Here is a 24,947-nt window from a genome sequence, read left to right on the forward strand (position 1 = left end):
CGCTTTTCCAATGCGGGTCGGTGGAATGCACTTGTGGCAAAATTTTGATGAAATTAGACACCGAGCACGAGATGAATTTTAAACACAAATTAAGCACATATGTATATATACTGGTGCTTGCCTGGGTTTGAACCCGCAATCATCGGTTAAGATGCACGCGTTCTAACCACTGGGCCATCTCAGCTCTAGAGTAGAGTCGGTTAATAATGATTACCTAATTGTATAAAATGGGAAAAAAACCTACTGCCTTTCTTTCGCCAGTTCTTCTCAAATTCGAGGTGTTGATTTGAACTGGTGATAAATATTTATCAATCAATGATTTTTATGCTGATATATTGACTAAAGCTTTTGCCTTCGAATTCGACTTTCATTTTTATTTGATTACTTGATAACTTATGAGGTAATAGGTAGGTAACTTGACATACCTATTTGAAACATTAAAAGCATACAATGAGGAAATAGTGATTTAGTCAGATCAAGATATTTCAGAAAATCAAGATTTTTTATGGACAGAAATATACTTTGTTTCTAGGTAAGTATTAGTATTTCATAACAGTGTTAATTAATAAATTAAAACATTTAACGGTTTATGAATCAGGAAGAATTTGCCCACTGTTTTAAATATATTAATACAAATAGGTAATATTAGCATTTTTAATTATCTCTTGTGATGGTTTCATTTCAATTTATTTAAGGCATACATATTATAAAATATATAAAATCACAATAGAATTTTAAAACATATACAAATTCTACAGCTATTAAGCCTTAAATGGGCACTGGGAACCTGAAGGTTGTAGGTTCCACGTGAACATCCTCATAGTACTTGGGAGTGCAGTGGCTTCGGTCATCTTTAACCAGCGTGGCTGCATCAACTCCAATTTGCTGAAGAGGTTTGATGGCTAATTCTTTTGAGACCGCATTTAAAGTGGGATGCCTTGAAAGTATCCAGACGTAAACTGAAATGGAATTGATTTCTTAAGTCACTTGATATTTTCAATCGATGTTAAGACATTATTGTTTTTTATTTAAAATTAAAAGAGCAAGAAAAAACAATGAAAAGAAATATGGTTTTCAAAAATGGAATCTTTTGTCTTAAATATACGACTTAATTTTACTAAACATGCAGTTGTTAAATATATTAATTGTTCTGGTATCATTTTATGAGACCCTTTTGTACATGATACGTTAAGTTAACCAACATCATGGTGTTCGGTTAAATGGTATCAGTGACTATAATTTTAAATATACACTAGATGTGCCCTGTTATTGTAGCCTCGGTTCTCCTTATTACATCAACTTGCTGCCAGTGAAAATCAGTCCAGTTCCAGAAATTAGACGAAACAAACAGACGGTCAGAGAACGACAAAAATTTAAAAAAATGTAATTGATTGTGAACATGTATACAATATGAATTTAGTAAAAAGCGGTTAATTTAATATTACAAACAGACACTCCAATTATATTTTACGTATAGGTAACAAAAGTCATATTGATATCAGTTGATCAAATCATAATTTAAAATTATAATACTTACTAGCATGTTTGTCAATCAGCTGACTGTATTGACAGGTGTACACGGTGGCGTAGTAATTATAATTAGTAGCCATAATACGAAATGGATATTTCCTTGTTTTCACTGCAATTAAATAACACAATTTTAAATATAGAACGTAACGTATAGGCACAAAACGAAATCAAACTCGAAAATAATGAAGAAGAAAAATAAAATCTTCAAGAAGAATTTATAATCTGGTCTAATAATATCACAGACAATTCGATTTCATTCAAATTTTAAATACAGAACGTGTATAACGATAACTAAGTCGAAAAGATGAAATAAAAACTCCAAGAAGAATATCAATCTGACCCAATATCACAATTAATTGATCTCATGAGTGATCTCCCCAATGCAGTTGTAACACAATTTCAAAGCAGTTCTAAATGTTTTTCATAAACTTACTAGTGAGGTCTAATACTTTCCATTGTTCCACTGGTTTGAAGAATATAAAACATAAAGAAGTAATCGACATAAGATCTTAGAACTGATTGGTGACGCATTAAATTTGTAAGGAATTATTTTTAAAATTAATACTTACTCTTGGTTGTGGCCCTTTTTCCTCAAATTTGAAGATAAATGTACAAAATATTATCGTTTAAAGGTGACATAATAATAAATTCAGATCTTTTGGGTGTACACCATAGACAAATTATTTCAGCCTATTTAAATTTCAAGTGTCAATTTAATGGCCATACTCACATCTTCTCGGAGCATTCTTAAATACAAAAATGAGATCTAACTTCGCTGCATCCTCAATCTTAGAAGGTATGTCTAACTTTCCAACGCTAAAACGGTGGAAGAGTCCAAGGTCAACTCTGGACTGATTGACATAAATCCCTGAAGGTCTTGTCATGAGCTCGATCGTTGAACAGTTGTTAAGTTGTTGACCATCGCTTGAATAGTGGTACGCTTGGTACCATTTGCCGTAAAACTAAAAAAACAGTTTATTGTAAAAAAATAAATATTAGTTTTTCCTTGATTTGGGTAAAACTTCTTACGATAGAAATCGACCACAAAATTATATTAGAATTGGTAAGACTTTGGTTGCAATTTCTTAGTATAACATTGGCTTAAGAAAGGCTCGTCTCAAAATACACAAAAATAAATTTTATTACAAATGATAAAATTAGCAGATAGATAGCAGCACTAACGAAAAGTCTCATTCTTGAACTGTATAATATTTCCTCCTGTCAATTTATAACAACATCATCATCTAAAAAACTATACAAACAAAATATTAACATTAACAATATTTCTGTGATCATGATCGTGAGATAATAATAGATATTTTAAAATAAAAAGTATCAAAACTAATCAATGTAAATATACATACATCAGCCAATCTGAAATCTTCTTGCAATTCAACATTATCAGGACATCTTCCAGGTATCGTAAAATATCCAAACACAGGATTGAAGGAAAAAACTAATAATATTATTTTAAACATTATAACTGTCCACTGTCCGTTGCCTGACAGAGAATCATCGGTGGACCAAGATTGTTTGGTGTAAAGGTTATCAGAGCTTGGTTAATTAAATTATCATGACACTAAGAATAAAACATTGTCGTATATAATACTTTTATCCACACGCTTTATCTCTTCATTGGGTATGTGTGTTAAGAGTGAAATGTTTATAAATATATCATTAATTATTAATAAAGTCAATTTATAAATCTTTTCAAAGAATTTAATCTGGGTAGCCAGCTCGATAATAATTGCCATCCATTTCGATGTTACGTATTACTTTAAATAGTAAAGATTATATAAAATAACCGAGTTTGCACTCAATGATAAGATTTTAGAAAACTATTTAATTTAAAATTACTTTTCTAATGACATATCAGTCTCTAGATCGAAATGAGTTGAGGTGTACACCCAAATGCTTCATGTACTGAGGCTTGGAAGTGTAAACTATCCAGCTTACAGACTTTGGATTGCTACTAATATTTTTAAAAGTCAGTTCAACTCCAGTTATGTTTTTATTAGCTAAACATGAGATTCTCATCCGACCAACGAAGTTTAAAGTAGCATAAGTACATAATACGATAATTATAAAACGAGAAGTTGCTAAAAATAAGAAGATTTGAATATGGACAAGAAATATTTTATTGTAGCTGATCACGTCGACATCTCACGATGCTTCCGTTTGTTGATCATATACCTCATTCTCCACTTCTAGAAGCATAATGATCACTTCTCGACAGTGACGTCAGTAAAATGGAAACATTCAGTAATGATAAAGTAACTAAATATGATCTAGATGTATAACAGAAAGTCGAATACAAAAGCAGATTTTCCTTATTATTAAATATAATTGTGACATAGTTCCAGATATTTCTTAGAATTGTTTTAATATGATATCACAATTATAAATAATTTTACAAGTAAACAATATTGAGATATTCCCCCCCATATTCTACGAATAGAGTAGAATATTCTTATTTATATTATAATTATTTTTATACCGATCTTTTTGCTTACTACTACACAGATTAGCCAAAATATTTCTTGACTTTTACCTTAGACCTCAAAAATTAAACTGAAAACTTCCCAAAATCCCTAAAATTCTCTTTTATACACTAATAGTGTAAGCCGTTTTTTTTTCTAGTGATTATGGAACGATAGCTGAACGTAAAAAATCGATTGTGGTCTAATTTTGAAGAGCTTACATGAAAATAATTCTTGAATGTACTTAATTGTTAAGATTTAAATAATTATTAATTATAGACAGCGGATAAAAGTAATTGGAAGGTTAGAGTGTGGTTCTACGTAAATTTGTTATTGACAAACTCCAAATCGAACTGAAATGATATGAAAAATGGTTTCATCATTTTGGCGTCATATTCACATGAGTTACTTGCAGTTTACAATGAAAAAAAGAAGAAACAATCGAATAAACGCAAAGTTTCGCGAAAGACCCACTAGTTTACATAAATAAGACAATAGTATTAAAATTTGTACCATAGAAATGTCCACATGTGATATATACACATCCGCATTGGAATAACGTGGTGGTTAAACTCCTTACCTTCTTCTCAAGAGGTGAGGAGGCTACTTTCTTCAATCGTGTCGGAATGTCCGCCCGTTGAATTCATTAATTCTTCATGATATAGTATTGTAGTGTTTGAAAGATTTGAATGTCAAGTACAGGACTATTCTTTTATATTATATGACCGTTAACAATTTCGGAAAATATAAGTACACCGTACTGACATGGAAGAAAATCGTCATAAGTTCCTTTTTATGTTCTACATAAACAATTGTAAAACAAACATACAGGGCATATTATCACTGTTTAATATATGTCTATATGTATCCTTCGTTTTAATTTGTAATAACATTGCAATGAATCTTAGGTTGAATCTATAAAAAACTCGACCGGAGGACGTTTATAAGAGAATCCCTTGTGTTCAATTTAGCAGCAATTTAAATGTGCCATATTACAGACGGCCATCATTTAATAATTATCGCGTGGGACGCGACCCCAGCATTCGAAACGACACGTTCGCTGTGATTGCTCGTTTCCACAATGCTCTCTATATTTAGTTTCTTTTGTTTTTGTATGTATTACGCTTCGGGGGCAGAGTTCACACTGCCCGGCGAATGTCCAAATGTGAAGATACAGGAAAATCTTGACTACACAAAGGTATGTTTTTGATTTTATTTTAGTTTTAGTAAGATTAATATCCCGGTTTTAGTTGTACGTAATGTAATTTTAACTATCAAATCAAAATACAAATCGGTATATGAGAATTAGGATCAATATTCGTATTTTTGGCCACTGAGAATTTCTGTAATTGAAAAAATAATCGAATACTGCAAAATACATGTGATTATTGGACGTAACCTTTTGACTAATGCGGCATTGTGGCATTGACTACCTTAATTGTTTGAACTTGGAACTCCGACGGTACGCTACCAGAGTCGATGGGAACGAACACATTTTCAAGCAAAGACAATGTTAAATCTCGATTATATGTCAGTGAATGATTAATAGTAAATCTAATCTTTGTAAACTGTGTGCATTGTAATTAAAAAAATGCCTTTTACTGACATCTTTTTTATTCATACACAGCTCTTTATTTCTGTATTTATCTGTTCTTTGTCTCTTAGGAAACAAATTCTGAGGTAATTGTGTAAGTCATAAACAATATGCGTTTATATCATCATTTTGGAAATTGGCTTAATAATTTCAACCTGTCAAAAGGTAATTTTGTTCCTTTAGTGCCATTTGACCTATTTTATATCCAGCCTCTAAAACTCCAATACTATTTTAGATTTCTTTGCAGAGTACCTAATATCAGAGACCATATTTGATTTTTACCTTATTAAATGTAACTTAGTGCAAATGACCTTTTTTATGGCTCTTCTCTTAAATCTTGCCTTTTCAGTTTTCAGGAATCTGGTACAACGTCGCCAGTTACGCGAGCGATGGTCGAAATATTTATGATTGCGCTTCGTTAAATTTCCAAGAAGATAATCTAGGGTATACCTTAAGAGAGACATATGTTGACATGGATCAAGGAAATAGAACCCAAAAATCATACTTCGCAAGGGTTGACCCAACTTTTGATGCTGGAAACAAAGCGCAGTTCATTGTTAGTCATGAGGATGGAGGTGAGCAGGATGGTGCCTTTGGCTGTCCCATTTTTGGGATGGATGAATATCAATAGGATAAAAATCGCTGCAGGCGAAATTTTTCAATAGTAGTTTCTAATATCACAATTAAGCTAGATTGTGATATTAGTATTACTATATAGGTATAGGTATTACTTTCAAGACAGTTTGATTTTTTTCCCAGTGTCAAATAAAGTGGTAAACAGCTCTAGATGACGGATTTCTCAAAAGATTCTGACGATTAGCCAACGAAGAGTGACCTATCAAACTCTTTTTATCAGATCACTGACTTTATATGATCATATGATCTGACTTTCTTTAATAATAATCCGTGTAACTCAAGATAATTCTGATTGTGTATTCAGCGTATAAAGTTGTGCAATATTTTTCTGGTCTGTGTCAAATAACTTAAATATCAAAAATTCTTATCTCTGTACAGTATCGCTATAAACATCCACGAGATTTAAAATACATTTTCTGAGTTTCAGATAAGGTACTGCAATTCCCATTTTTCATATTGGCGACTGATTACGACGGATATGCTATCGCCTACACTTGTAAAACTTTAAAGAAGAAATTGAGGACACATTACGGTAAAATTATCTCGTATATATCTTACATATATTTCTTTTAAATGGTTCGTTGCTCAAAGCTCAATATAATGAAGGTCCGAATATTTTCTGTTAAAAATTTGAAGTGGTTACAGGCCTGGGTCATTTAGATTTTATATACAAATACCTCTCTAGTATGATATGCTTGCGCCCATAAGATGTATATAGAATAGATTATATAATAACACTAGCAAATATGGTCAATCTTTTAGACTTTTTAAATTATTTTATTTATTCTTTACCGCAATTTACAAAGCCTATTTAAGGTTGGGTCTCTCTAGTAAGCGTGATACATACTCGTGTCAGAAGGACTCTTCCATAACATCATGTGCAATAATAAACAGCTAAAGAATAAACAAATTTTAATGAATATAAATGAAATTAAACCAAAGATTGACCATAGATTATTAGGTCAGGAGACGTTAATATAGTAACACAATAGTTATAGTTACTATAATATTAACGCGGTGGTGCGATCAGTTGCAGCCTGCGCCTCGCGTCCCATACCCCTCAAATGTTTATGTTTAAGTTGATACTGTCATTGCGTGGCTACAAGGGAGACAGCTGAAAATCAGCTGAGGGATAAAAATCCCTCATAGCCTAAGCTGTCTCCTTTTGACTACACACAAGTTTTTTATTCATTATATATATATTTTTTCTTTAAATGTGTTTATGTCAATAATAAATGTTTTTTCTTTCTTTCTTAAAAAAATAGTACAGAATTAACGCTAAGTTAGTGTTAAATTCTAGAAAGAAAATTAAGAAATAAATCCTTATTAATATGGAGTCAATGAGTCAGTTTTTTAAAGGTCATATAAGATTAAAGTCTCGAAGATAAAAGATTATTACATATATATATGCTATTTAAATTACTACATATTATAAAACAAAGTCCCTCGGCCGCGCGATTTCACGAATAGAAAGAGGGATTATTTGGGAAGATTTAGGTATATAATTTATTAAATTTAAACAAAAGGTACACTTGTGCGAAGTGGGGACGGGGAGTATTTTAAATTAAAAAATATTTTTCTAGTTTTCACTTGGGTCCTGGCCAGAGAAAAGGAGAAGCTGCAAGGCGACACATTAAAGAACGTAGAAAATGCTCTTTCAAAATATTCCGAGCTAGCGGAGCATAGACAGTCATTTGTTCAAAAGGATTTCTCCGACGTCAATTGTGGTTTTACCAACAAATACGAGACAGATTTCTTTACCAGTAACTTTTGGTGAATATCGGAAGTTTGAAATAAAAAGCGACATATTTTATGAAAAAAAAAGGGTTTTATTAATTGACTATTTACTTATATAATATATTACTAAAAATATTTTGAATTTACCGGATAAAAAGCATCAGATTCGTAGATTTTTTATGTTGAGACAGTTTTTGGAAAACGAATTATAACCAAGTACTAAAACTAAAGGCGAACTTTTCAACAAACAGATTCCGAAATTATTAAAAAATTATTAGCCGACAAATTTTCAAGATTAATCCCTAGAAACTGTTACATGCTACATGTATTGACAAATTTCTCTCCCTTTTTATCAAGATGAAAATGCTATTGCATGGAGCCGAGGAAAACGCTGAAGAGAACAAACGGCACAAGATTTACCTTTTCAACCGACTTCAAAAAGGAGGAGGTTATCAATTTGTCTGTACTTTTTTTTTACTGTTGGCACACTTTAGAGTAATAGGGCAGAATTTTATCAAAATGTACCATCCCTCTTATTGCCTCCTATCGTGTGATAATTGGTCATCTTTCGGCTCTTAAATCCGAATTTAGATATATGTGGAATAGGAGTATGCTGCCATCATTTCTTGCAACTTATTCCATGCGGTCATGATAATGTTAAAGTACAATGGATATTTTCAATTCAATTTGTATAAACTTGTTTAAAGTGTAGATATTTCCATCATCAATTATACGGTTCATAAAGATTTTATCTAAGCCTTCAACTGTGCATTGCTTCTTTAATTTTTATTTCAGAATAGGTATCTTATTAGGATGTACATATTATATTTTTTTTTAATTTCAAATACTCTATTGCACAACACTTAGAAATATGTGGGAAATATAAAACATAAAATAAGTACATGGTGCGCAAAGGCGGTCTTATCGCTTATAGCGATCTCTCACAGACAACCTTTGGTGATAGAACCTTAGAACGAAAACAGGTAAGTGAAGAAAAATGTGTTGTTGATGTATTTGCGACAACTGTTTTCGAAAGACTAAATATTCTCCACAATGAAAATCCTGCAATTTAAAAGTCTTTCGTTTAACGACTAATATTTGAAACGGAATATTTACCATGAAACATTTACACGAGTCTTTAGAGAAACAGAAAAGTCTGTAAAAGCTGGAAGACCAGGATACGAACTACAAACAAGTCTCGTCAACAAGGACTTAGTAGATAATGTTGAAATTTGTAGGTCCACCAAATAAAATGTTTCCGAAGATCCAGTATATTCTATCTTATTTTCTCACATATTTCTCCCAGATTCTTAGAAGGTTTTGATCTCAGATATCAATACAATAATTACATATTACAGCTTTGCGTTGCGGATTTCAACAGAAAAGGATTAGAAGTGATCGGCACCCATAATTAATTACAATGAATACATGAATTTTGTATTAACATTGCATTATATGGCATTATTACATTTTAATTGGTAATGAGCAAGAAATAAAGTTAAAAATAAATACAGGGAAACTTAGTGTGCGGCAGTGTAAACACAAAAATAATGTCAACAATTTATTTTTATGTCTATATGTATAATGAATATTATTTTTTAAATATAATAACATATTGTGTTATATAATACATGTCGAGTGTATATATTTAAGCGTCAACCCTGCAATCTTCATCACTAAACGAAGGCCACTCAAATTTGCTAGCATTCAGAAACTTGGACTCATTTATAAACTTGTCGATAGCAGCCTTAGTCTCTTTAGACAAGGTCTTCGATCTTGTGCCAATCCAGGCGGACTCTGTAAATAAAAAATCCAATTGAGAATACTTCTTGGATAAAGTAAAGTAAAGTAACAGCCTGGAAATTTCCCACAGCTGGGCTAAGGTCTCCTCTCCCATTAAGGAGAAGGCTTGGAACATATTCCACCACGCTGTTCCAATGCGGGTCGGTGGAATGTACATGTGGCAGAATTTCGATGAAATTAGACACATGCAGCTTTCCTTACGATGTTTTCCTTCACCGCCGAGCACGAGATCAATTATAAACACAAATTAAGAACATATGTATATATATATATATATATATATATATATATATATATATATATATATATATATATATATATAGTGGTGCTTGCCTGGGCTTGAACCCGAATACATCGGTTAAGATGCACGCGTTCTAACCACTGGGCCATCTCGGCTGTCTACTTCTTCTTGGATACTGAGTAGAAAACATGAATAATAAGCAATAATAGAAGGTTGTATAACCATGGTTTGTCCGATAATATATCGGATTTCCTTAAATTGTTAAGCATAAGATGAATTATAAAAATGAAGCACATTCAAATCAACGGTGCCTGCTCCGTTGGCTACCCTGATCTTCTGTTAAGAACCACTTGCTATATCTACTATCCATCACACACCGTGCAAACATATCGATGGGTTATATCGATTTCAAATGGTAGGTTTTAAGAAAACTGCTTTGTTGAAACGTTGTTACCAATAAATGAATTATAAATAAGCAGTTTGTGGTATCTACTATTAGTGAACGTCATGCAATATATAAGGTATGATTATGTCCTGATGCTTGAAACTTGGTATAGATAAACATCTTCAAGCTTATGTTTATTTTTTTCGAATAACACGAAATTCTATAATTAATCTAAGCACGTCATCGATCGGGGTCCCAAGTTTTCTTTTTATGTTAAAGGTAGGCATACGAGCATATGGGCAACCTGATGGTAAGTGGTCACCATCACTCATAGGCAATGACGCTGTAAGAAATATTAACTATTCCTTACATCGTCAATGTGCCACCAACTTTGAGAACTAAGATGTAATGTCCCTTGTGCCTGTAGTTACACTGGCTCACTCACCCTTCAAACCAGAACAGAACAATATTGAGTACTATTATTTGGCGGTAGAATAACTAATGAGTGGGTGGTACCTACCCAGACGGGCTTGCACAAAGCCCTATAGTAAAGCTACAATCACTACTTAAGAGCCAATGAATAGCAAATGGAATAAACATGTTTTATTATGCGAGATTCTACTAATTTTATTTACCTCGGGAGTTTTTCTTAGCTTCATCGTATTGGCAGTAATAATCTACGAAGAAGTTGTCGTAGTCAATCGTCAGGACGCTTAGATCACTTTCGACAAGAGCGCCGTTTGCTGAAAGGATATAATTATCATTATCATTACATAGTATAAAACAAAGTCGCTTACCGCTGTCTGTCCCTATGTATGCTTAGATCTTTAAAATAACGCAACAGATTTAGATACCATTTTTTTTAATAGATAGCGTGATTCTAGAGGAAGGTTTTGGATATTACATGGACAATATAGTAAAGAATACTGTTAATTTTAGCAGTTTCTAATTGTGATGTCGTAAATAAACAATTTCTGTAGTATGTTCACTATCAGCATTGGACCTTAGATGGGGCGGCTAAAATATAAAATTCATATAAGGAAAAAATACTTTCACCTTAATCAATTATAATACACGATAAATAAAAGGACAAAGTTTGTAAAATTTAGAATAATCACCTCCAAAATGAAGTTGCTGGATCAATTTTCCAGTGTTTCCAGCGTCAGGGGCGAGTCTGGCGGTACCCTCGATGGCCATAAGTTTGTTTTTGTCGACGTATGTGTACTTCGATTTAGTGATATCGCCTACCCGCTTGTATTCAAGGGCACCACACTTGCCGGTCTTCACCAAGTCATCGGGATACCTTCCGATTTCGTACCAAACGCCATTGCCGTACTGTTAATATAATTAATTAAACAATAAAAAGGATTTTGCAAACAACAACAACAATAACAGCCTGTAAATTTCCCACTGCTAGGCCAAGGCCTTCTCTGCCTTTGAGGATTTTACAAAATATAACATAAATTATTGGAGTTGTTCTGATTTCGACCATGCCAGTCGAAATGTATTGTAAATTATATTTTGCATCAAGAGAAATAAGTGTTTTGATACATTTATTTCTTTTTCGAAAATTGTATTATTTGAATTAAATTATTTTAGGTTTACACAAATTAAAATGGATGAATGTACTCGGATGTTATTAGTTTAATAGTTAAGAATATTTAATTTTAATAAAATAATCTAAATATAAGTGTTACATTATTTCAATTTATTTAAATTTATACATATTCACGATAGTTTTTGATTATTATATAAAAATACCTGGTTATGTCAATATAATCTAACTCAAAATTGTATGAGGACGTCATTTTAATATAAGTTCTGATTGTATAGATATAAGTAAATAAATTAGCACAGCCTTAAAGTATGTTAGTCATTTGATACTCACAGACTTAAAATCAAAGTTATCAACGTTTGTAACTTCAGGGCACTTAGAGTCGAGGATGACGTAGGTGGAGACTGACGCCACGAAGGTGAGGAGTATAAAACGATACATTTCAATAGTCCTTTGCTTTGTTCTGATCGCGTGCTGACTTAGGCATATTAGTAAATACACGCTTTTTATATTCATCACAATCGTGGGGTCACAATTTTTAACGTACAAGGTTATCGAATTTAAAAAGTATTGGCGAATTGTGTTTAAATTTAGAATGTTCCGTATCTTGAAGTTTCCAGTACATAGTGCGATTTTTTAATGGCAAAGCAAAGGTTGCATATGCCGTTATACCTCCTTCGTATCTTACAATTCCCTTGTATGTGCTTAGCTTATCATATACATAATAATTATAACAAAAATAATTATTAACATACTATTACCGTTTACAAATAAGGATTTAAATGTTTCAAGTACCAATCATGACCACGTGACCAGAATCATGAATGGTGGAAAGAACACAACATTTTGCCAATGAATCGCAATTCTAATCCTTTGATAAAAATAAGAGGTGGTTCTATTTTACGTGATAGGTGGCAAACGAGCAGGAGGCTCATCTGATGGAATGTGACTACCATCGCCCATGGACATATGTAATACCGGGGGGCTTGCAGATGCGTTGCCGGCCTTTTAGGACGTTCTTATGTTGATTTTTTTGAGGTCTTATATATCGGAAAATCTATATTAATCAATTAACTATTCCAAGGACCAAATATATCATCTGCAAATGGGACTAAGAACGGTAGTTCTTAGTCCCATTAAATATATTGTTCTTGTTAGGTAAACAAGAACAATATATTTAATTGAATACAGGTACATATAGTAAGGGTGTCAAAGCCATTTTAAAATTAATGATATACTAAGTGGAATAAGTAAGTCCATGGACATTTGGAACATTGCATTTTTAAATTTAAATCATTTGTAAAAAAGAACATTGTTAAAGAAAGCATACTCAATACAAGATTATACAGACGATAAAAAAGCGTGAAATAAATACTCGTTGATTTCCAGGCCAGTTATGATATACATACTACATATATAATTGTACTTAACTAACGTGTCTGTATTTTTAAATGTTGTAAAAGAGTATGTACTGACTTTCTTAACGGTTCTTCTCGGTAGAATACTTTCCGAACCGGTGGTAACTTCACTTAATGTATTTGTTAAATGACGATTCAAAGGTACTTGTAAAAGTTATCTTAATTAAAGTATATTTTGATTTATCTTTGGGCTTGAGTGACAAAATTTCTTAAAGGCGACTAGAAAAAATACAAATTTCTAATACTAGTCCTTTTTTTAATATTTAATAATTAATCACCTATTTCTGACATCAGTGTTCACAACTTGTGATCCCAAAAATAAATGATAAGGTATTTTTAATGCTCAATATAACAATATTTTAGTATATTTTCCTTATTGACTTATCTTATGTCTAATTTAAGATATTATCGTTGGATTTTCAGACATATTCTTGTGATAAGCATTATATTTTATAAATTTCTGACTACGAAATACACATTTTAGAGAAACTAGTTACGAACACGACTTTTCTGTGTGTTTTTCCACGCTTGATTCACAAATTATTTGTAGTACTCCTTCTAGAATGATCCCAATACCAATTCCTAAACGAAGTATTTAATTTTTATTAATTACTGACAATACTTAAAAAACTGAAAATGAGTGAATCAAAATATAAGAAAACTGTGAAGAAATATAGAAGGAAACTTATCTAAGTTCAAACCAATACCAAATATGTTATCTAATCAATATCACGAAAATGTAAATCATTACTAGTTTTTTTCCGGATTACATTTATGGTTATAACCTAACCTTAGCAACAACAGCAATAAAGGATATTAATAAATTATATTCCCTCCCTTCCCTTAATCCCTATAAATAGCTCAACAAAAAACCTGTTTATGGCAATGGGCAATGATCGAGGACCCTCGCTATATGTTATAATCTTTTCGTATTAGCTCACCAGCTTTATAAAATGAAATGAAATTAGTAGAATTCAGCCATGGCAGATACTCCACCTGGGAATCCTAGTGGTATATCACAGAAAAGAAAAAGGGGCAACCAACCAAGGGTGTTGTTTATCATGTGTTAGGCAAAAAAGTAGCCTTTGCCCTTGGTCGAAGTTCAAGTTTGCTTCATACCAAATTTCATCTAATTCGATTCAGCGGTTTGGTCGTGAAAGAACGACTAACCGACAGAATTACTTTCACATTTATAATATTAGTATAGATAAAAAGTTACGTCCCATGGTCCAAGCTACTTTGTGCTTTGAGAGTAAATTGTAGAATTTCATATAAAATAACAACTACAATATTCATCACTAAGAGACAACAACTTACACTTATTTATCACTAAAACAAATTTAAATGATAAAGCATATATTACTATTTTATTTTTGTATCGAAAAAAAAATCTATTGAAAATCAAAAAACATGTTATCTTTATTTAAGCGTCGACCAGGCAATCTTCATCGCTGATAGAAGGCCACTCAAATTTGCTGGAATTCAGAAACGTGGAATCCTTCACGAACTCGTCTACTTTAGCCTTGACCTTCTCGGATAAGGTCTTAAATCTTGAGATGATCCAAGCGGATTCTGGAAAATAAAACAACTTATTAAATAATATCAATAGCCCATTGGTTGAAAGACCGCCTAGCGATGTCAAAAGTTGCAGGATCTATCGAGATCCCTTGGGCTATTGTTGACCTTAGTCCTAACACAAGCTTTGAGACTTTAGTCCACAACGTCACAATAACTTCACCGATAGTTTAATTCAATTCAATTCTTAATTTAATGGCTTTTATTTGTGCCGAAAGGGCAAAAATTATTTCGCCAATGCAATGTAGGATGGAGAAAGACACGAATGACCAATAGCTTAATTATGGGCTTGGCATTGACATGCAGGTTTCCTCCCAATATATTTGTCTAGCTTCGAATTCATTTTCCAACGGGAACAATGACAGAATTTGGAATTCAGTAGTAAATTGGTTGTTACCTCTGTAGCTTTTCTGAACCTCATCGAACTGACAGTAATAACAGATGAAGAAGTTGTCGTAGTCAATTGCCAGAATGTTCAGTTCGCTGTCAATAACCGTGCCGTTAGCTGAAAGGAAAAATATTTTTAATTTCAGTTGAAGGTAGTGTTATGAGTTGCTGACATGGCCTAGTGGTTAGAACGCGTGCACATTATGGGTTCAAACCCAGTTAAGCTCCATTGAATATTCTTGTGCTTAATTTGTGTTTATAATTCATCTCGTACCTGGAGGTAAGCGAAAACATTGTGAAGAAAATGGCAAGTGTCTAATTTCATAGATATTCTGCCACATGTGTATTCCACCAACCCGCATTGGAACAGCTTGGTGGAATATGTTCTGAATCTCAAAGGGAGAGTAGGCCTTAGCCCAGCAGTGGGAAAATTACTGTTGTTGTTGTGTTTGTATAGATATAAGAAAATTATAATGTATTTTATACATCTACCTCCATAAGGCAAACTATGAATTAGTTTTCCGGTAGTTCCAGCGTCGGCTGCGAGCCTGGCGGTACCTTCAATAGCCATAAGTTGTTTGTTAGCAACGAAAGTGTACTTAATCTTCTTAACATCACCTTCCTGCTTGTATCTGAGGGTACCACACTTTCCATCCTTCACAACATCATCTGGGTATCTCGCGACTTCGTACCAAACACCATTGCCGTACTGTTGAGATAATCAATTATATAATAATTATAAAAATATCGGTAATGATAAAAGCCGTCTGATTTCGACCATGCAGTTTTCCATCAAAGAAAATATGGACTTTGTTACAATTAATACAAACATTAAAGTAAGTTTGATACTTACAGACTTAAAATCAAAGTTAGCGACGTTCGTAAATTCAGGGCACTTAGAATCGGTTATGACGTAGGCTGAAACTGATGCCAGGAACGAGAGGAGAGTAAAACGATACATCTTAATAATCCTTTGTAGTGCTTTGTTTTATCTGATAGTATGCTGCTGACTTAGTTATATTAGTAAACACACGCTTTTTATATTCATCACAATCTTGGGGTCAAGATTTGAACGCCCAAGGTTATCAGACATTTAAAAGTAACACAATTTGAAATGGTATTTATCTTCAAGAGAAAGCTTTTATTTTCAAATTTCTGTCTATCGAATTAAATTGAAATACTATTTAAACTAATAAAAACAACAGCCTTTAAATTTCCCACTGCTGAGCTAAGCCCTTCTTTCCCTTTGAGGAGAAGGTTTGGAACATTTTCCACCACGCTGTTCCAATGCGGGTTGACATGTGGCAGAGCTTCTATGAAATTAAATTTTCCTTCACCGCCGAGCAAGAGATGAATTATAAGCACAAATTAAGCACATGAAAATTCAGCGGTGCTCGCCTGTGTTTGAACCCGCAATCATCGGTTAAGATGCGCGCGTTCTAACCACTGGGCCATCCCAACTCTAAGTAACATCATATCAGGTATTCTAAAAACAAGAAAAAAAATTAAAACCATAAATGTCACATTATTGCACTAGTCTAAGTAAAGCCTGCTCTTTGTTGAGAGAAAGCGAGAAAAAATGATAAAACCACTGGGCTATATCGGTTTTATCGTATCGTTGTTGAACCCGGAAATCATTTTATCAATCATCATTTATTTAGTTAAAAATGTAAACATATGTTAGTTCAATGGCGCATCATGATTTCTTATTGTCCGACCTTTTGAAAAAGAGTAACTACTAAGTTTGTTGTCGGTGTTTTTCGGTAGAATCTACTTTCCGAACCGGTTGTTGGTTCACTTAATATAGTTGTTAAATGACGATTCAAAAGTGCTTGTAAAAGCATACGTGAATAAAATATATTTTGATTTGAATTATCAGTATTAACAATGAAAAATTATTATTAATACTGTCATGATTTTTAAACATACTTATAAAATTTTAAATTAAATAATAATATTTAGTACGGTTTTGTTTTCAACCGACTTCCAAAAGGAGGAGGTTATCAATTCGTCTGTATTTTTTTTTTTTTTTTATGTTTGTTACCTCATAACTTTTCACTGGGTGGACCGATTTTGATAATTTTTTTTTTGTTTGAAAGGTAGTGCTTCCCGTAAGGTCCCATTTTTTTTTTATTTTTTCCGATGATGGTATCCATATGAAAACGACATAAGTCTTAAATTTGCATTATGTATATGCGCGACAAATAGGTGAATAACTGAAAAACTGAACGTGAAAATCACGTTAACCAATTTTGATGATTCTTTTTTTATTATAAAATATATACTCCAAGGGTAATTTGGTGAAAGTTTGGTAAGGTTCTGAGCACAGGATCCATGACAAAGTAACGGAACGGAAGGGAACGGAACAATTCTGAGGAGCACGTTAGCGATACTCAGTCGAATCTTTTATTTATAGGTTAATTGGATATTTGAGTCACCTTCCGTAATGTGGTTATGTTTATGTAATTATCATAGTCGAATATTATAATCAACTAGCTACCCACCCCGGCTTCGCACGGGTGCAATACTGATACTAAATATACTACAGAATTTGTGTATTTACGACATCACATCGCAAACTTCTAAAATTATCAGTGTTTCTTTACTATATTGTTCATGTATTATATACACAAACCTTCCCCTTGAATCACACTATCTTTTAAAAAAAAAACAGATCAAAATCCGTTGCGTAGATTTAAAGATATAGGGACAGAGAAAGCGACTTTGTTTTATACTATGTAGTGATGGAACTCCTATACGGCTCGCAGTTAGGGTGCGATATGGGGCAGAATTTCTTACTATCTTTAATCAAATTTTGTGTATGTGATGTGATGTCATATGATGTACGAAATATAGTTGGTCTTTTTCAAATTTTTTTGCTGAGTTCGATTACAGCTCTTTCGAGGGATCCTTTTAGTTTACGCCACGTGACGTATTAAATCCGCATTTTCGAAAGTCTATTTTTGCTTTATTCGCAAGTTTCCTTTGAAATTGTCCTCGAAGTAGTTTCTGACTCATATAAACGGAACGCTTAATCTATCCATATTAAAAAAAATTAGTTAGTCAACATCAGCTTCACTTAAAATAAAAAAATAAATAAAAATTTTAACAAAAAGAAAAACCGACTTCAAACAAAACACTATTTTAAAACAAATGAATATGCACGAAAAAGTAATAAAAATAATTGCGTGTTCAACATATTTTTTAGAGTCTTCCTACGAGCCAATAAAACCCTACAGTATATCTATCAAAAAACAATACGAGAATACTTTAACAAATATGTTTTTTACAAATTACCTTTTACACAATAATATACTGGATCAATCAAGGGGCTCGTATCGCGTCTTTCTTTTGATTGTTGGGGCAAGGGCACCGTGGCTGACACCGGCTCCAAATATAACAATAATTATAACTACATGATATAATCGTTAATCGACTTTTAAGTAGTCTAATATTTTTCATTTCATTTAACTTAGGAAGACTCTAAAAAATATGTTGAACACGCAATTATTTTTATTACTTTTTCGTGCATATTCATTTGTTTTAAAATAGTGTTTTGTTTGAAGTCGGTTTTTCTTTTTGTTAAAATTTTTATTTAATTAAATACGTTTTCTTAATTAAAATAAAATTTATGAGTATGATTATTGATTTGGTTATCGTCACCGTATTGTGACCCTCCCGTCACTTCCTCTCGTGGCGTGGTGTGGCTGGTACTGCCTGGCACGAGAAAAACAAAAGGCGGTGGATTTTGAACAGGCAGTAGTGTTTGGTGTATGAATCAAGGAAAAACTACAATATTTAATAAAATGACAAAATTAAAAAAAAATTACAAATACAAAGAAAGATTATTTATTATATAATAAATTTTTATTTATTTATTTTATTTATTATATACTTAATATTTTTTTAATTGACACGTGTTTTCATGCGATGGCCGAGTCAATATATTTATATAAAACATTAAATATTTTTAAGATTGAGATGCGTAACTATAAGATGCTGTCAATTATTACGTAACAACTTAATGCTTCGAGTACTGAGATTCCAGACACAATTGATTTTCAATTGTTATGGACCACGATCGTGGTCTTAGGGAGTAGACGTATTAATACAGGAAGTCGCTTAAGTATTACATGGATAACACTTGGTATTACATGGATCTCACAACTTTTTACCGTAGAACAACTTAGTTGCGAGACTTGGCTTTTTTGACAAGTATTGTTTTTGATGGGATAAACTTTTTTTTAAATAAATTTTTGAAGTTGCATTTTTGACAAATTTTGAAAAAACTAAAAAACGTGATAACTCATAAATGGTTCACTTTTGGATTATGCATATGGGAGTTAAAATTATTGCAAATAGTCACCTCTATCACCTCCTAAGGGACATACGTCGAGTTACCAATAACCCTGTATAAATATACTAGCGAACCGCCGGGCTTCGCACGGGTGCAATACTGATGCTAAATATACCCCAGGATTTGTTTATTTAAGACTTCTTATCGCAAACTTCTAAAATGATAAGTGTTTCTTTACTACATTGTTCATGTATTATATGCACAAACCTTCCTCTCGAATCACTCTATCTATTAAAAAAAACTGTATCAAAATCCGTCGCGTAGTTTTAAAGATTTAAGCGTACAAAGGGACATAGGGACAGAAAAAGCGACTTTGTTTTATACTATGTTAAGATGAGTGTGAATGAGTCGAGATGGCCCAGCGGTTGGAACGCGCGCATCTTAACCGATGATTGCGGGTTCAAACCCAGGCAAGCACCGCTGATTCATGTGCTTAATTTGTCTTTATAATTCATCTCGTGCTCAGAGGTGAAGGAAAACATCGTGAGGAAACCTGCATGTGACAAATTTCATAGAAATTCTGCCACATGTGTATTCCACCAACCCGCATTGGAACAGCGTGGTGGAATATGTTCCAAACCTTCTCCTCAAAGGGAGAGGAGGTCTTTAGCCCAGCAGTGGGAATTTACAGGCTGTTGTTGTAAGATATATAAATTCTAAATTATTTCATCGATATGAATGCGCTCTTTGTTGACATTATCAATTATAGTATGTGCTTAGCGTGGAATATATCTATCAACCTTTAGATCTTTATAGTATTATTATAATAAAAGGAATAAAATAATTCAGTCCAATTAGACTGAAAATTCATTTAATATACTTTTTTTTTTGTAAAATCGACTTTCATATTATAAATGTGAAAGTCTGTCGCCTTTTCATGACCAAACTAATGAATCGAATTTGATAAAATTCCGTGTTTATAATATTCTATCCCGAATCACCCGATTCGAGATATAATATATTTATTTGAACAGAATATTATATCTCGAATCGGGTGATTCGAGATATAATATTATAAACCTATTAAAAAAATCCACATCAAATTCCGTGCCGTAATTTAAATTTTAAAGACTTTGCTTTATGTACTATGTAATGATAAAGATAATTTTATTACTTTTATATTTTAGTTAGCTAATATTAAAAATGCCCTGTACCGTACAGAGCATTACTGAGAAATCCAGAGAAATCAAATCAGCATTCCAGAGAATACAAAACTAATCCGTGTAAGAATTTCAATTATTTATTAAAAACAAACAATTTGACAGTATTTAAGCGTCGACCCAGCAGTCTTCATCGCTGGATGAAACCCACACAAATTTGTTAGCATTCAGAAACTTGGAGTCCTTCACGTACTTGTCGACTACAGCCTTGGTTTCTTCAGATAAGGTTTTGGATCTTGAGATAACCCAAGCGGATTCTGTAAAGCCAATAATTAAACTTAGTATCGGTACAACTATAAATAAATTCTCCATTTCAGCAAAAATACGTAGTAAATATGAAACAGTAAATAAAATATAATATACTATTCTACCTTCTCATTTAGAGGCCTTCGTTCCTCTAAACCAGAAATTTGGAGCTTGATTGGGAAGGAAACACAAGCGACAGAATTTTATACAACACATGAAGGTTACCTCATATTATAGGATACTTTAGCTCCATTTCTAAACGTTTCGCCGCCCGATTATTTCGCCAATGTCACTTAGGAAGGAGAAATATAAATGACCAATAGCTTAATTATGGGTTTATGACCCACACGACAGAAATTGTAAGATTTTTGTCTAGGTTGAAATTCATTTTCCGAATAATATAATATGGAATTCAGTGGTATATTGTTTTGTTACCTCTGTAGATTTTCTGATCCTCATCGAACTGACAATAATAACAGATGAAGAAGTTGTCGTAGTCAACTGCCAGAATGTTCAGTTCGCTGTCAACAACCGTGCCGTTAACTGAAAAGAAAAAGATATTTTTAAACTCCGTTGAAATTAGACGAATATTTAAATGGTAATGTTTTATATTAACAACCTCCCTGGTCGAGTAGTGTGTACACCGGTTTTTATGGATACTCCACTCCGAGGTCGATGTAAAAATAATTTTTAAGTTTTCTATGTTGTCTTGGGTCTGTATGTTTGTGGTATCATCGTTAATTCTGTTTTTCCATAAAACATGTGCTTTAGCTACTTACATTGGGATCAGAGTAATGTATGTGATGTTGTCCAATATTTATTTATTATTTTATTTTATTTATATAACTACCTCCATAAGGCAAACTATGAATTAGTTTTCCGGTGGTTCCAGCGTCGTTTGCAAGGCTGACATGACCCTCGATAGTCATAAGTTTACTATTGGAAACGAAAGAATATTTAAGTTTCTTGACGTCACGATCCTGTGTGTACTTAAGGACGCCACACTTGCCGTCCTTCACGACATCGTCGGGATACCTCGCGACTTCGTACCAAACACCATCACTGTACTGTTAACAAAAATAATTCGTTTATATATTAAAATATTGCAACTATAGTGTGACGTCACAAATCTTTAAGTAATGAATTTAAATTTCGAAATAATTTTGTCTTATAATATGTGAAGCAAGCTCTTTTTAAGAAAATTATGTGGACGGAACAGTGTGAATAGTTGTTAAATGACGATTTAAAAGTGCTTGGCTACTTGACTAACGTATGTTTTAATTGATTGCTTCATACAGACATACATATGTATGTGTAAGCAGTGCTGATCCCATGTATATCGCGGAGCAACCGATATTGTGATAACTCAAAAATTGTTCACTTTTGGATTACGCATATGGGGGTTAAAATTATTGCAAATAGTCACCCCTATCACCTCCTAGCGGATGTACGTCGCATTACCAATAAACCCTTTATATAGATATTATACCAAAATGGAACAGACATTCAATTTTTTTTAAATCAACGACTATTAGGAACAAAAAAATTTAAACAATAGGGCTGTTTGGTACTAATGCAGATTCCAAAGCAGAGTGTGAAATGATGTGATAGTACAGCATTTATTATTTCCACTAAATGGTAAGACTATATTCTTCAGAATTCTGACTCTCATTTCGCTCAGCATGCATTTACTTGTTAATTGCTTCGTAATTTGACTTCAGAAGACCTATTGAATCTATTCTCTTAATACTCATTTGCTTATTAATTGCTTTCGAATTTGACCATGGCAACCATTCTATAGGAAGGCTCCCTTGCGAGCTATGATGGATTTGTCTATGAGACCAATTGTCATTAAAGGAAGTGTGTGTTTTGTAAATCAATATTACATTTAAAAGTATATATGTATAAGTATTTTGATACTCACAGCGTCAAAATTGAAATTGTCAACATTAGTGACCTTCGGGCACTCAGAATCGCTGACGATGTGGGCGGATACTGAAGCCAGGAGTCCGAGAAGAGCAATACAGTACATCTTGGTAGTCTTGTGTATGATTACCTGAGGCTGACTTAGCCATTTGAGATGACTACAAGCTTTTATACTCATCCCAATCTGGGGTTAATTATAACACGAGGTTATCAGTTCGATTGGGAATAGTTCTGTGTACTTTTAATTGCTTTGTATCTTGAGATGATATTTGAAGGTTTTGGTACGGTTAATGACTATCAATAAATCATTATTATAATTATGTTTAAATAGGCACCGTGCGTTGCGATGACTCTGCCATCTCGTGACTCATATTCAAAACTTTTACCCCCAATTTCAGAAATTCTACTGTCAAACAACGGAAAATATTTCTGAATTATCGTGTTAATTTTTGATAATTTGAGCTATCGAAATGTATTGTTGTATTTCTGGATGCCGTAATGCATCCAAAAACAATTTTAAGGGTGTAAAATTTTACTGTTTCCCTACAAATAGTACTCACATGCCATGGCTTAGTTATAAAAGAGTGAAATGGATAAATGCAGTTATAAAACACACGTAAGTATACCTTCAAGTATTTAAAAAGTTCTATTTGGTTTTATTTATATAAAAATCACCAATTTTCTGGGTAACTGTTATGGAAGACAGTTTAATTTTCGTCGATCGTTGAATCTAACCTATAACCGTTGTTTCTTTTATTAGACATCCAAATAACTGGTTCCCATCTAAAGATACCACTATCTACAGCGCCCATTTTACTGGCAACAGAAAATTCGAAAATCCTCAACACTCCTCGTATGTACCTACAATTTTCCTGGTGAAAAAAATATAAAAAACTTGGATCAAAAAATTCAAAGATTTGAAAGACACCAACGTCGAATGCAAGCTGTATCAGTAAAAGAAGATAACTATAAGATCATTGATAATTGGTAAAAAACCATGTTTTATAATTTTGATCATTGTAAAATCATGTTTACAGACTTGACAGCTGCCATCTTGCCACCAATGTGTCTGGGAAGTTTCTTTTTTTACTCTCACGGTGTCTCTACTGTCGGGATTATAACGCCCTCTATTGTTACTGCACGGTGCCTATACCGAATTTTTTCAGTGTAAAATAAACATTAATTTATATTTGGTTTTATAGTCTTCAAGTGTAAGGTTGTCAAAAACATCTACAGTATTTATATATAACTTGTGTAATTCCTTTAAGAAAGGTATAGTATAATATGTGGGATTAATTAATGAAAAAAACAATAATGCTGTAACATTTTCAATCAATTTTACAGTTAAAAATATAATATAAGTATTTAGTTTTGATTAGTTCGATTTTATTATTTAAAAAAATGACCCAATATAATTTTCTTTCTTTCTCATCGTCGATTCAATTTACCGACATCAAAATTTAATAAACAGTATCAGGACAATCAAGAACTATCATATAATAAAAATCCGAGAAGAACTGCCGATAGAAATGAATACTTAAAACATATTTAAATAAAAATTTGAAAGTTCATGATATTTAAATAAAAAATTAATATGATAAACGAAAACATAAGATGTAAAAACTATTAATCTGTGCTTAGCAAGTGGCGAAGCCAACATTAGAGATTTCTCCCATCCAAAAAGTGTCTAACGCGCTCATCACATTGCCGCTGCGCATGCGCCAGTCACGAGCATATCGGTGACACGAACCCATAAGATTATCCCAACATAAAACATGGCCAAATCTCGGCTAGTAATGTTTTTACTTCAATATTTTTATGTTCTTTGGTCATATATATTATTGTATTCCATAAAATAAAATAGTATATATTTTTTAGTCAAATTAAAATTATGAAGTGTAAGAAATAATTACAATG

General features: G+C 32.6%; 4 protein-coding genes across 5 annotated transcripts; 1 reads left to right on the top strand and 3 right to left on the bottom strand.

Moving 5' to 3' along the window:
- Positions 1-450: 450 nt before the first annotated feature.
- LOC124538460 (insecticyanin-A-like) lies at positions 451-3,090 on the bottom strand. Its single transcript, XM_047115530.1, has 4 exons — positions 2,895-3,090; positions 2,261-2,492; positions 1,538-1,639; positions 451-959 (listed from the first exon to the last, which is right to left on the bottom strand). The coding sequence occupies exons 1-4, from the start codon at positions 3,006-3,008 to the stop codon at positions 769-771; spliced, it is 639 nt and encodes a 212-aa protein (XP_046971486.1). The 5' UTR covers positions 3,009-3,090; the 3' UTR covers positions 451-768.
- Positions 3,091-5,015: 1,925 nt separating this feature from the next.
- LOC124538459 (insecticyanin-A-like) lies at positions 5,016-8,049 on the top strand. The gene is made up of 4 exons (XM_047115528.1): positions 5,016-5,208; positions 5,954-6,179; positions 6,668-6,772; positions 7,824-8,049. The coding sequence occupies exons 1-4, from the start codon at positions 5,092-5,094 to the stop codon at positions 8,015-8,017; spliced, it is 642 nt and encodes a 213-aa protein (XP_046971484.1). The 5' UTR covers positions 5,016-5,091; the 3' UTR covers positions 8,018-8,049.
- A 1,366-nt stretch (positions 8,050-9,415) lies between these two features.
- Positions 9,416-16,317, bottom strand: LOC124538588 (bilin-binding protein-like). 2 transcript variants are annotated; one of them, XM_047115692.1, is made up of 4 exons: positions 16,195-16,317; positions 11,525-11,741; positions 11,042-11,149; positions 9,416-9,774 (listed from the first exon to the last, which is right to left on the bottom strand). In XM_047115692.1, the coding sequence occupies exons 1-4, from the start codon at positions 16,300-16,302 to the stop codon at positions 9,626-9,628; spliced, it is 582 nt and encodes a 193-aa protein (XP_046971648.1). In that variant the 5' UTR covers positions 16,303-16,317; the 3' UTR covers positions 9,416-9,625. The 2 variants fall into 2 exon arrangements, with proteins under 2 accessions (XP_046971648.1, XP_046971647.1); XM_047115691.1 differs by lacking the exon at positions 16,195-16,317 and adding an exon at positions 12,295-12,460 and having other exon boundaries at positions 9,425-9,774.
- Positions 16,318-20,916: 4,599 nt separating this feature from the next.
- On the bottom strand, positions 20,917-23,191 carry LOC124538595 (bilin-binding protein-like). The gene is made up of 4 exons (XM_047115709.1): positions 23,029-23,191; positions 21,955-22,171; positions 21,540-21,647; positions 20,917-21,115 (listed from the first exon to the last, which is right to left on the bottom strand). The coding sequence occupies exons 1-4, from the start codon at positions 23,134-23,136 to the stop codon at positions 20,967-20,969; spliced, it is 582 nt and encodes a 193-aa protein (XP_046971665.1). The 5' UTR covers positions 23,137-23,191; the 3' UTR covers positions 20,917-20,966.
- Positions 23,192-24,947: the final 1,756 nt, after the last annotated feature.

Source organism: Vanessa cardui, chromosome 20 (assembly GCF_905220365.1).
Source record: "Vanessa cardui chromosome 20, ilVanCard2.1, whole genome shotgun sequence".
NCBI lineage: Eukaryota > Metazoa > Arthropoda > Insecta > Lepidoptera > Nymphalidae > Vanessa > Vanessa cardui.